The 13,892-nt window shown below is 41.8% G+C and overlaps 1 protein-coding gene across 3 annotated transcripts in view; it reads right to left on the reverse strand.

The window, feature by feature from the left end:
• Nucleotides 1–13,892, reverse strand: part of LOC135527925 (solute carrier family 12 member 5-like) — a 118,887-nt gene that overhangs the window by 25,754 nt on the left and 79,241 nt on the right. For all 3 annotated transcript variants that reach the window (XM_064956590.1, XM_064956589.1, XM_064956588.1), the window contains exons 10-21: nt 12,878–12,976; nt 10,038–10,095; nt 9,593–9,767; nt 8,900–9,018; nt 8,686–8,784; nt 8,187–8,306; nt 1,460–1,564; nt 1,039–1,207; nt 747–942; nt 467–636; nt 247–378; nt 14–121 (exon numbers count right to left, since the gene is read on the reverse strand). In XM_064956590.1, the coding sequence (XP_064812662.1) occupies nt 14–121; nt 247–378; nt 467–636; nt 747–942; nt 1,039–1,207; nt 1,460–1,564; nt 8,187–8,306; nt 8,686–8,784; nt 8,900–9,018; nt 9,593–9,767; nt 10,038–10,095; nt 12,878–12,976 (1,550 nt within the window). The remainder of the gene's footprint in view (nt 1–13; nt 122–246; nt 379–466; nt 637–746; nt 943–1,038; nt 1,208–1,459; nt 1,565–8,186; nt 8,307–8,685; nt 8,785–8,899; nt 9,019–9,592; nt 9,768–10,037; nt 10,096–12,877; nt 12,977–13,892) is intronic.

Raw genomic sequence — 13,892 nt, forward strand, 5'->3', positions numbered from 1 at the left:
TGTCAGGGCTTACTTCTCTCTCCATCTCATTTTTGGTGAGGTGCATCTGTTTGAGGATCTGGGTGCGCTGCTCCATCACCAGGGTCTTCTCATATGTATAGGCTGAGATATCACTGTCATGCTAAAAATGGGTGTTAAAACATACTGTTTCAATGCACATTATTTGACTGAACTGCCATTGCTCTCACAAACACATCACCTTACGGAGCACATGTTAAAAACATACAACATGGTTTTGTCTCTCACCATTTCCACCACCTCGACCTCAGCATCGATACGCAGGTGATACAGGAAGGTGATCAGGTCTTTCTTCATCTGGATGCTGTTGTCGTCCATTTGGGCCACGGTGAAGATGCGCATCTTACACTTCCTCCAAACCTGTCAACACAAGAAAGTCTATGGCTGATTGCTGAATAACAAACACTGAAAAACATGTTCTCTCCAAATCCCCAAAATGGGATCCCACCTTGTGCTGGCGGAGAAGGAAGGGCAGCAGCATCAGCATTCCTCCATCATGGACGATCCACCACACGTCAATGTGGCCTTCAGTGAAGCGTTCTCCGTTCGACGGGTAGGCAGCAATGTTTTTAGGGACCAGCAGAGCCATGCTTGCTGCAGTCGTCTCCCTAACCACCTCTGCAGAGGTGTTGAACATGAGTTAGGATATGATGATGATAACACACAAAACCTTCCCAAAGCATTCTTAGCATAGTGAAAAACCTGTCATCTGACCACCTCTAACTCACCGATGAAGTTCCTGAAGCGCAGGTTGTCCTCAGCCTGTTTCCAGGTGCGTGGCCAGCTGACCAGCACAGTGTTGTGCTTCAGGCCTCCCAGTCCCCCGACCTGGATCAGGTGGGAGGTCCCATCCCTCAGGTTGGAGGAGATCACCACCTGGGAGAAACCCTTCACCTTCTCTGTCTCCATCAGCTTCCTCAGAGACTGGAGCACACAGTGGAAGAGAGACCAGGGTGTTATAAATTATTCAGAAATGATTCATCACTGTTTCTGTGTGTGTGTCTCTCAGACAGTACGAACCTGATCTGCCTGCTGGGCCTCTGCATGGTTGTTGAGGAAGGTGCCCACCACTGAGGTACCCACGATGGTAAGACCTTTTCCTGCTTTCAGCTGATTGGTCAGGGACAGCAGACGGGGCTGCTCCACATTCTGTTCTGAATCCATGCTCACCAGAACCATAATCTGAGGCCTAACCAGCAAGAATATCAACAATCAGTCACATTCAGATTTACAGAGAGACTAAAGCTGGAAACCGGCAGAAATACCATTAAATAATGTTGTTGTTTTTTTAAATTCATGAATATCAAATATCAATATCAAATCTCAATATAATCAAATACATTTCCCTTGAGTTCAGTATGGTACAGATGATGACTAAAGCTTGTGCAATAATAGAAGTGTATCTTGTAGTTGTGAGTACCCCTCTCTGTGACTCACTGACCTCCAGTTCTTGGTGTGAGGCGGTCCCTCCTCCAGCCTCATGAGGGCGAAGCGAGCAGCGCTGAGTGAGATGCCACGTATACCATCTCCCCACTCCTTCTCTGCCCTGTCACACAACACCGAGCAGAGAGTTAGAGCCAATTAACCATCAATGAACTGACATTTTCACTGATGCTTAGTATGTGTGTTTAATAGCCTGTGAGTGTGAACATGAGAACATCCCAACAGTGTTTAACCATTGTATTTCAAAATCTCCAGTTTGATTTATATTTCATTCACATATTTTTTAATGCCAAGAGTGTGGAAAGCTGTCATAAAGGCAAAGGGTGGCTACTTTGAAGAATCTCAAATATTAAATATATTTTGATTTTTTTCCACACTTTTTTTCACTATTATTTTACAATGTCGAAAATAGTACAAATAAATACTTTTGACTGGTACTGTGTGTGTAATGTAATATATATATATATATATAGATAGATGTGAAGACAATATTAGCATTACATGTAAGTCAGTTTTTATCATCTCCTCTTTGGTCACTGTGAGAGTTCCACATGTTGTATCTGAAAGTGGTGACATGTCAAATGGTGCTAACCGGACAAATGTAACTGCTATTCCTACTTTCTTTTCTTTTCCTAATACGTATAATCCAATCTTTGAGTCTCCCGTTGCTCTGAAATCTCAAAGTAATCTGACTTGTATTGAAACTCTGTGATTTTAAATGCAGAAAAGGTTTGACATTTTAACAACTTAACATTCATAGTTTATTACCTAAAATGGATCATGTCAGGATGTGGACCTCTCAGGCAGACCCTGATATTGTTATTTGATCTGAAACTTGGTTAACTGATAAAACTCTGGTTAAAATGTGTTTAGAGCTGATAGGAAAGGTAAAGGTGGTGGTGTTGCAATTTACACAAATCATCTTCTTTCTTTGTCTCTGTTAAAGGCTACCACCAGTCCTTAACAATTTGAAATTTTGGCTTTAAGTCTTTAGTTGGGTTTAAACCAAACAATAGCAGTTATGTGAACCTATCGTCCACCCTCCACCAAGAAGTGTGTACTAAACAAACTCACTGATTTAATTGCAATATTTACTACCCCAGAGGTGTTGACCACAGGAGATTTTAATATTGCATGTGGAATGCAGGATGCTGACTGACTATTTAAATTATTTTTGTACTAATCTAAATTTGTGCCAGCTGATGACAAAGCCTACTCGTCCAAACTTAAAGGACCCTACGAACTTTGATTGACGTCATATTTACAAATACTCCAGAGTAATATGCTGGGAGTGGGGTATTTTATTTGGATATTAGTGACCACTGTCCCATTGTATGTGTCAAAGATATACGGATGATTACATCCAAAGAGGAATACATTTTTTAATGAACAGGCCTTTTTTTGTGATCTTTATTTTGGTGACTTTGATTGTATTGCATCTATACCTGACCCAGAGTTGGCTCTGAACCCCTTCTCAAATGTTTTCAACTGTATTGCAGATAAACATGCTCCCTTTAAAAAACTGAGAATTAAAAAAATAGGTCTTGTCCTTGGTTCAGTCCTGAGCTATCTGAAGTCATACACAACAGAGATGCTGCCTGGGCGAAAGCTAGATTCACAGACTCGGGCCCAGACTGGCAGTCTTTTAGGCGATTGAGAAATCGGTGTGTATAAAAATAGTTAAAAAAGCCAAATTGTATTATTATGTTAATACACTATCTGAATGCACAGGGAAACCAGCTACCTTCTGGAAAGTTGTTTTGTCACTGAAGGGTTGTCTCCCCTTCTCTCCCCCAAGAAATCAATTTAGACTAAATTGATATCATTAATGCATTTAATCGCCATTTTATCTCTGCAGGCTATGTATTTGAATGTATTTCAAAGCCAGCTCTTGAAAAGAATAGTTTGGATGTTGATGGTGAAAATATATTGACTGAAAATGCTGGTCAGGAGTTTTCTTTTTGGAAATTCACCGATAAAGTAGTCCTGGATGTTTTGCTAACATTAGACAAAATAAATCCACAGGGGCTGATCATTTGCAGCCTGGTCTGCGTAAGTGTGCAGCTCCCCTTATTGCTGCCTCGGTAGCCCACATTTATTAAACATTGTTTTCAGGAAGTATCCCTAACCATGGAACTCCGCATGTGCTACCACTACATAAGGAGGGATACAAAGGATCTGGACAACTATCGCACCATTTCAAGACGACCTTCTTTAGTGAAGATTCCTGAATCCTTGGTTAATGTACAACTTAATTCCTTTTTACCTGATAATTGTATTTTTAATATAAACCAATCAGGGTTTAGGCCTGGGCATAATATTACCACAGCAACAATGCTAGTTGTTAATGATCTTGTCAATGCCTTGGATGCTAAAAAGAGTTGTGCTGCTTTGTTTATTGACCTGTCAAAGGCGTTCGACACTGTTAATCATTCTGTTTTGCTGAAGAAGTTATCAAAAATAGGCCTGGGATATACAGCCCGTTTAAGGTTTCAGAATTATCTTAGCGACAGAACTCAGGTCACAGATGCGGTTAAATCTGAATTCCTTGAGATTCAAAAAGGTGTTCCTCAGGGTTTGATTTATTATTACTGTTGTTCACCTTGTACATTCGTGACATAGGAAACACTGTTAATACTTGTAACATTCATCTCTATGCAGATGACACAGTTTTGTATTCCTGTGCCACCTCGGTGCAGCAGGCCATTCGTGAACTTCAGCATGAATTCAGAAATCACTTACAGATCTTAAATTAAATCAAATTTTACTTGTCACATGCGCCAAATACAACCGGTGTCGACCTTACAGTGAAATGCTTACTTTACAAGTGCTTAACCAACAATGCAGTTTTAAGAAAATAAGACAGATAAGAATAACAAATAATTAAAGAGCAGCATTAAACAACAACAGCGGGGCTATATAAATGGGGTACCTGTACAGAGTCAAGGTGCGAGGGCCCTGATGCCGAGGTAATATGTAGGTAGAGTTATTAAAGTGACTATGCATAGATAACAGTGAGTAGCAGTAGCGTAGAAGGGGGGCTGCAAATAGTCTGGGTAGCCATTTGATTAGCTGTTCAGGAGTCTTATGGCTTGGGGGTAGAAGTTGTTTAGAAGCCTCTTGGACCTAGACTTGGCACTCCGATACTGCTTGCCGTGCGGTAACAGAGAGAACAGTCTATGATTAGAGTGGCTGGAGTCTGACAATTTTTAGGGCCTTCCTCTGACACTGCCTGGTATAGAGGTCCTGGATGGCAGGAAGCTTGGTCCCGGTGATGTACTGGGCCGTACGCACTACCCTCTGTAGTGCCTTGCGGTCGGAAGCCGAGCAGTTGCCATACCAGGCAGTGATGAAACCAGTCAGGATCCTCTCGATAGTGCAGCTGTAAAGACTTTTGAGGATCTGAGGACCCATGCCAAATCTTTTCAGTCTCCTGAGGGGGAATAGGTTTTGTTGTTCCCTCTTCACAAATGTCTTGGTGTGCTTGGACCATGTTAGTTTCTTGATGATGTGGATGCCAAGGAAATTGAAGCTCTTAACCTGCTCCACTACAGCCCCGTCGATGAGAATGGGGACATGCTTGGTCCTCCTTTATCTGTAGTCCACAATCATCTCCTTTGTCTTGATCACGTTGAGGGAGACGTTGTTGTCCTTGCACCACACGGTCAGGTCTCTGACCTCCTCCCTATAGGCTGTCTCATCATTGTCGGTTATCAAGCTTACCACTATTATGTCGTCAGCAAACTTAATGATAGTGTTGGAGTCGTGCCTGGCCGTGCAGTCATGAGTGAACAGGGAGTACAGGAGGAGACTGAGCACGCACCCCTGAGGGGCCCCTGTGTTGAAGATCAGCGTGGCGGATGTGTTGTTACCTACCCTTAACACTCGTCAGGAAGTCCAGGATCCAGTTGCAGAGGGAGGTGTTTAGTCACAGGGTCCTTAGCTTATTGATGAGCTTTGAGGGCACTATGGTGTTGAACGCTGAGCTATATTCAATGAATAGCATTCTCACACAGGTTTGCCTTTTGTCCAGGTGTGAAAGGGCAATGTGGAGTGCAATAGAGATTGCATCATCTGTGGATCTGTTTGTGTGGTATGCAAATTGGAGTGGGTCTAGGGTTTCTGGGATAATGGTGTTGATATGAGCCTTTCAAAGCATTTCATGGCTACATACGTGAGTGCTACGGGTTGGTAGTCATTTAGGCAGGTTACCGTAGTGTTCTTGGGCACAAGGACTATGTTGGTCTGCTTAAAACATGTTGGTATTGCAGACTCAGACAGGGAGAGGTCGAAAATGTCAGTGAAGACACTTGCCAGTTGGTCAGCGCATGCTCGGAGTACACGTCCTGGTAATCCGCCTGGCCCTGTGGCCTTGTGAATGTTGACCTGTTTTAAGGTCTTACTTACATCGGCTGCAGAGAGCGTGATCACACAGTCATCGGGAAAACAGCTGATGCTCTCATGCATGTTTCAATGTTACTTGACTTGAAGTGAGCATAGAAGTTATTTAGCTCGCCTTGTAGGCTCATGTTACTTGGAAGCTCTTGGCTGTGTTTCCCTTTGTAGTCTGTAATAGTTTGCAAGCCCTGCCACATCCGACGATCGTCAGAGCTGGTGTAGTGCGATTCGGTCTTAGTCCTCTATTGAAGCTTTGCTTGTTTGATGGTTCATCTGATGGCATAGTGGGATTTCTTATAAGCTTCTGGGTTAGAGTCCCATTCCTTGAAAGCGGCAGCTCTACCCTTTAGCTCAGTGCAAATGTTGCCTGTAAATCATGGCTTCTGGTTGGGGTACGTACAGTCACTGTGGGGACGACGTCCTCGATGCACTTATTGATAAAGCCACTGACTGATGTTCTGTACTCTTCAATGTCATTTGAAGAATCTCGGAACATATTCCATTCTGTGCTAGCAAAACTGTCCTGTAGTTTAGCATCTGCTTCATCTGACCACTTTTTTATAGGCAGAGTCACTGGTGCTTCCTGCTTTAATTTTTGCTTGTAAGCAGGAATCAGGAGGATAGAATTATGGATAGATTTGCCAAATGGAGCTTTGTACTCGTCTCTGTGTTGAGTAAAGGTGGTCTAGAATTTTTTTCCCTCTGGTTGCACATTTAACATGCTGATAGAAATTTGGTAAAACTGATTTAAATTTCCCTGCATTAAACTCCCCGGCCACTAGGAGCACCGCCTCTGGATGAGTGATTTCCTGTTTGCTTATGGCGGTATACAGCTCATTGAGTGTGGTTTTAGTGCCAGCATCGATCTGTGGTGGTATGTAGACCGCTACCAAAAATACATATGAAAACTCTCTAGGTAGATAGTATGGTCTACAGCTTATCATGAGATATTCTACCTCAGTTGAGCAAAACCTTGAGACTTCCTTAGATATCGTGCACCAGCTGTTGTTTACATATATGCATAGGCCCCCGCACCATGTCTTACCAGAGGCTGCTGTTCAATCCTGTCAATAGAGTGTATAACCCACGAGTTGTATGTTCTTAATGTCGTCGTTCAGCCACAACTTGGTGAAACATAAGATATTACAGTTTTTAATGTCCCGTTGGTAGGATATACGTGCTTTCAGTTTGACCCATTTATTTTCCAGCGATTGATCTTTGGCTAGTAGAATGGAAGGCAAAGGCAGATTAGCCACTCGTCGCCTGATAGACGTTTCCTTCTCCAGCGAATGGCAGGGATCTGGGCCTAGTGTCTGTAGTATCTCCCTCCCGTCTGACTCATCGAAGAAAAACTCTGATCTGAGGTAAGTAATCGCAGTTCTGATGTCCAGAAGCTCTTTTGGGTCATAAGAAATGGTAGCAGCAACATTATGTACAAAACAAGTTACGAACAACGCAAAAAAAAAAAAAATAGCATGGTTGGTTAAGAGCCAATAAGACGCAGCTATCCCCTCCGACACCTTCATGATGCATTAAATACAAGTAAAACCAAGCTCATACTGTTCTTTAGGTCATGAAATGTTGACACTGAGAACCTGCATATTTGCGCTACAAATGGAGCCCAAATTGAACTTGTTTCTCAATATGTACCTGGGTGTCTGGATTGATGACAAGTTGTCCTTCGTAACGCATATAGAAAATATGTCTAAGAAGCTAAGATTCAAGATTGTCTGTTCATATCGAAATAAATCATGCCTCTATATTGAAAACAGGAGAACAATTGTTCAAACAACGCTTCTCCATTGGATTTTGGTGATATTGTTTACATGCATGCGGCAACCTTTGTACCATTCCGCAATACGTTTTATCACAGGGGACAATTTTAGGACTCATCATTGTAGTCTGTATAAAAATGTGGGATGGACCTCTCTGTCCAGAAACTCCCCTCATATGTAACTTCATTAATTAAGTTAAGAATCATAAGTTACCAAGCCTGTTCTCAGGAATGGATAATACTAGCGATCCCTTCAGTCTCCACAGATTTGGGAAAATTTTGTTATTTTGTTATTGTGTGCTGAATTATATAGTTTTATACAAATATATGAGTATGTTTTCTAATTCTGTTTTTATTGTAATATGTGCAGGGCTCTCTTGTGAAATTGATTTTTAATCTCTAGGTTAAATAAATAAAAATATATATACAGTACCAGTGAAAAGTTTAGACACACTTACTCATTCCAGGGTTTTTCTTTATTTTGACTATTATATATAATTTCTTAGTTGCGATTTTTCTTTGCTTTGTAGTCCAAGGTTGGAAGCTCACTCACCCAGCAAACTCAATGTATTTGTAGATGCAGGTAGCAATCACCATGGCAACAATGGCGTAGTACCAGGAACAGATAAACATGAGCGACAGACACAAGCTCATGCCCAGGAAGGAGAGAGCCCTGTTGGGGAGAGGGACAGGAAGTTATATCCTCAGTCTGTTGCTGCGAAAGTCAAACCAGTCACTGATTATAATAATGGCCACAGATTGGAGACAGGATATCTTGTCTCTCTGTCTGCTGTTGTTACATTCAAGCCAGTAGAGGATCATTATAGGCTAAGCCAGGCTCCAGATTCCCGCAGTGTCTCTGGCAGACTATTCAGGTAAATAACTGCTTCCTAACAGGAACCTACCTGGTCTGGCTTGATATCCAGTGCAAAACACAAATGCTGTAGTAGACTGTTTCACACCTGAGAATATTAGCTAAGCAGCACTCTTTGGCGATGATCCCATGGCTAAGATCTAGAGCTATGTCTGCTATGTTGAGTTGTTTAACTCACCAGTGGTAGAACTTGAAGCGAGGCCTCCAGTTGGGGGTTCTCAGCAGAGTTTGCAGGGCACAGGCCAGGTTGACAAACATGTAGCACATCAAGAAGAACCTACACAGAGAGAGAAAGAAGAACTCAGAACAGCTATACTTGCTACCAAGACATAACCATCTCCATAGTGTGTTCATGAGAAGCAGAGTATATATTAGACATGTGGTGGTCTTACATGGAGAGGATGGGGGCAACAGCGTCCAGAGAGGCGATGATGATGCCAATCTCACAGATACTGGCTGTGAGGAGTAGGGCCCAGGTAGGCTCTCCGTTGGCCTTGCCATGCCCAAAAACCTACAGACAACGCACAACAGTGAGGTACAATGAACTATTAACACCCACACCTGCATGCACGCACACCTGAACCTATAGCACGGCACATTGTAGTATTAAGTTGAGTGGACTGCAAGAGTTTCAGCCCCTCTCGGCCTCTCATTCAGGTCACACTGGTCCTTGCTGCAGCATGATTAATCATTATCGTCCCTATATCACACGTTAGACATGTCTGCTCAGTCTGGGAAACTTTCCCTCATTTAATCAGTGGGGATGACAGACAGCTCCTGTCACAGCAACTCAACCTGAGCCTGGACTATAGTAGGACCATGAATTAGTAATCACTGCTAGCCCCGACACACTTGAGGGCTATTTGAGTAGAGTGGATCTACATTTCTCTGAACAAACAGAGAAATTGTCTCGATGGTATTAGAAGAGTAGAAATAGTGGTTCAGGTAATAATATGCAGTATAACATATACAGAAAATTACTAATGTCTGCTGATTGACCACTCCATGAAGTAAATAGTGCTAGTGTATATGTGTGTGTGTGTGTGTGTGTGTGTATGTGTGTATGTATGTGTGTGTTTACTCACTTTAAGGAAAGGGATTACACTATCGCGGGAGATGGCCTGCAGGAGGCGTGGCGCTCCAGTCAAACTCTGAAGCCCTGCCCCACAGGTGGAGAAGAAGGAGCCAATCACGATCACCCATGGTGAAGGCCACGCCAGGGTACCAATTACAAGGTTACCATCCACCCCCTCACCAAACCTGAAGTCAGAGAGACAGATCTAAGTTGACTTTTTCAATTAGTTTTTGTTATAACAGCTACCCTCGTCCACTGTCCATTGCAGTATCAATTCAGTGCACACATTCTCAATCAAGTCCTTTAAGTATTATTTGTTATTCTATGTGTTGCATCTGATTACATGGACAATTAGTGGGAGAGTATTGATTTTGAGATGGGCAAGACTCACGAGGCAACGATGATAGCTATAGTAATACAGGAAGTGGATGTAGAGTGGAATACAAATAACTCACTTGTCCCTCAGGACCACTCCTTCAATGCAGGCCCCAAACAGGACCACGGCAGACATGTCTGGGAGGAGCAGTGAAGGAACACACACACAGACCTCACAATACACACATTACACAATGAAGAGCAACAATACGCTGCACTTGACCCATTTATGAAATTGCTTATTCCAGTTACTAATAAGCATGCACCCATTAAGAAAATGTCTGTAACAACTGTTAAATCCCTGTGGATTGATAAGGAATGGAACAATTGCATGGTTGAGAGGGATGAGGCAAAAGGAATGGCAAATAAACATACTGCAAATTGAGAAATTATGTGAATAAACTGAATAAAAAAACCAAGAAACTATACTATGAAACAAAGATAAATTATATGAAGAACGATAGTAAAAAGCTATGGAACACCTTAAATGAAATTCTGGGCAAAAGGCAAACTCAGCTCCATCATCATTTATTGAATCAGATGGCTCCTTCATCATAAAACCCAGTGATATTGCCAACTATTTTAATGATTTTTTCATTGGCAAGGTTAGCAAACTTAGGCATGACATGCCAGCAATAAAACTCTGACACTATACATCCATGACAAAATTATGAAAGACAATAACTGTAATTTGAAGACTAGGTTTTTTGTTGTTGTTGTCTATCAATAATGACAAGCCACCTGGGTCTGACAACTTGGATGGAAAATGACAGGGGATGATATTGCTACTCCTATTTGCCATATCTTCAATCTAAGCCTACGATCTAGGTAAACCTTTGGAAAAAAATGTGTTTGACCAGACAGACTTTTAGCACACTTATAGGGAAAGACATTCAACATGCAGGGGCACAAATTACTGATGATTGGCTGAGAGAAATTGATGACAAAAAGATTGTGGGAGCTATTTTGTTAGACTTCAATGCGGCTTTTGACATTATTGATCATAGTCTGCTGCTGTAAATACGTATGTGATATGGCTTTACACCCCCCTGCTATATTGTGGATAAAGAGTTACTTGTCTAACAGAACACAGAGGGTGTTCTTTAATGGAAGTCTCTCCAACATTATCCAGTTGGAATCAGGAATTCCCCAGGGCAGCTTTCTAGGCCTCTTACTTTTTTCAATCTTTACTAATGACATGCAACTTGCTTTGAGTAAAACCAGTGTGTCCTTTGTATGCAGATGACTCAATGCTATACATGTCAGCTACTACAGCGAGTGAAACTCAATGCTATACATGTCAGCTACTACAGCGAGTGAAACTCAATGCTATACATGTCAGCTACTACAGCGAGTGAAACTCAATGCTATACATGTCAGCTACTACAGCGAGTGAAACTCAATGCTATACATGTCAGCTACTACAGCGAGTGAAACTCAATGCTATACATGTCAGCTACTACAGCGAGTGAAACTCAATGCTATACATGTCAGCTACTACAGCGAGTGAAACTCAATGCTATACATGTCAGCTACTACAGCGAGTGAAACTCAATGCTATACATGTCAGCTACTACAGCGAGTGAAACTCAATGCTATACATGTCAGCTACTACAGCGAGTGAAACTCAACACTATACATGTCAGCTACTACAGCGAGTGAAATTACTGCAACACTTAACAAAGAGCTGCAGTCAGTTTCAGAATGGGTGGAAAGAAATCAGTTAGTCCTAAATATTTCAAAATCAACAAGTATTGTATTTGGGACAAATCATTCACTAAACCCTAAACCTAAAATAAATCTTATAATGAATACTGTGGAAATTAAGCAAGTTGAGGTGACTAAACTGCTTGAAGAACCCTGGATTTTAAACTGTCATAGTCAAAAAATATTGATTCAACAGTAGCTAAGATGGGGAGAAGTATGTCCATAATAAAGCGCTGCTCTACCTTCTTAACACTATCAACAAGGCAGGTCCTACAGGCCCTAGTTTTGTCGCACCTGGACTACTGTCCAGTCATGTGGTCAGGTGCCACAAAGAAGGATTTAGGAAAATTACAATTGGCTCAGAAGAGGGAGCACGGCTGGCCTTTAAATGTACACAGAGAGCTAACATTAATAATATGCATGTCAATCTCTCATGGCTCAAAGTAGAGGAGAGGTTCACTTCATCACTACTTGTTTTTGTAAGAATTATTGCTATGCTGAATACACTGAGCTGTCTGTTCAAACTACAAGCACACAGCTCGGACACCCATGCATACCCTACAAGACATGCCACAAGAGGTCTCTTCACAATCCCCCAGTCCAGGAAAGACTATAGGAGGCTCACAGTACTACATAGAGCCATGACTACATGGAACTCTATTCCACATCAGGTAACTGATCCAAGCAGTAGAATCAGATATTTAAAAAATACACTTTGGAACAGCGGGGACTGTGAAGAGACACACACACACAGGCACAGGCACAGACACAAGCATACACATACACATGTTAACACACGCACTCTACACACAATGGATTTTGTATTGTAGATATGTGGTAGTGGAGTAGTGACCTGGGGGCATACTTAATGCGTTGTGAAAAGTGTTATGAAATGTATTTTTAATTGCATATATCTGCCATAATGTTGCTGGACCCCAGGAAGAGTATCTGCTGCCTTGGCAACAGCTAAAAGAGATCCTTAATCAATTCAAAAATAAATACACTGTACCTACAGGCTTTAGTACAAACTGTCTCCCAAGCATTTACAAAACCTGAAACTAAATTAAGAATCAAATGCTTCATATTGTCTATTCAAACGTCACCCATATTCTATGTAACATTCCAGCGTATTTTCGTCAGAAGTCCCTGAGAAGTTTCAAAAAACATGGACTGCTCCAGTAAGACTGGCAGTATTTACTGTAGTAAAGGATACACACTATAGAAGTAGTGGTAATGGCTGCTATGGTGCCTATGGGGATGGACTTCTGGGCATCGCGCAGGTCTCCAGAGCGGTTAGAGCCAGCCATGATGCCTGGGTGGCAGAGGGACAGAAGTGGAGAGGGACAGAAGAAGGGGGAGGGGGGATAAACAGGATCAAACAGGAACCATTCCCATCCTTCACACTTGATGTGTAAGGGCTTGTCCTAGGTTTCACACATGTTTTTTACTTATTTATTTTTACTGTGCTAGCTAGGGAGTGCTGTCTGAAAGTGGTAAAGTGGAGGGCCAACAACAACAACAAAAAAATCTGAATTTTTGATTAGCAACTTTTAAAAAACGAATTCTTTACTTGTAATAGCAAGCAACAGTGTTTTTTTGTTTGTTGTTTTTACAATCCAGAAAACTGGTGAAGTGTTCATCAAACCATTTTACATCACCAGCAGCAGCTCTCACAAAACATGACAATACTAATGTCACAGAGCAAATGCTTGTACACAATGGGCATTTTATTCAGCGGTTATGAAACTGGGATGATAGTGGGAATGTGACTCATCTATTCCCCAGACTTTCTGCTGATGTGGTTTTTGGCAGAAATTCCACTTGATCTAATTTCACCTCATTCAGCTCCTCTAGTGTCATCAGTTCTGGAAAGTATGTCTCTGTCTCTCTCTCTGCATTTGGGACTGTGGAGAGACTCCCAGGTTACTATAAAGTGGATATAACAATAGGAATTATGTTTCTCATGTGAGAAATCCAATACTGCCGTTAGGTGCCCTTGTATAAGCAAATTATTAGTCAGAGGATACAAGCAGTGCTTTTTTTAATGTAGCATTTACTTTGAAATCATAAGGTAAAATGTTAATTTAATTATAATAACTTAATATAGGTGATTAGATTGATCAGGTTTGTGCCCATACTGTCCTTTTGGTATATGATTGGCCTAGTCCGTCCCCAGCAGTGACCCCTGACCGTTGACCCAGTGATTGACCTGTGACCCCAGCAGTGAC

This window comes from Oncorhynchus masou, chromosome 33, assembly GCF_036934945.1.
Source record: "Oncorhynchus masou masou isolate Uvic2021 chromosome 33, UVic_Omas_1.1, whole genome shotgun sequence".
NCBI classification, from domain to species: Eukaryota; Metazoa; Chordata; class Actinopteri; order Salmoniformes; family Salmonidae; genus Oncorhynchus; species Oncorhynchus masou.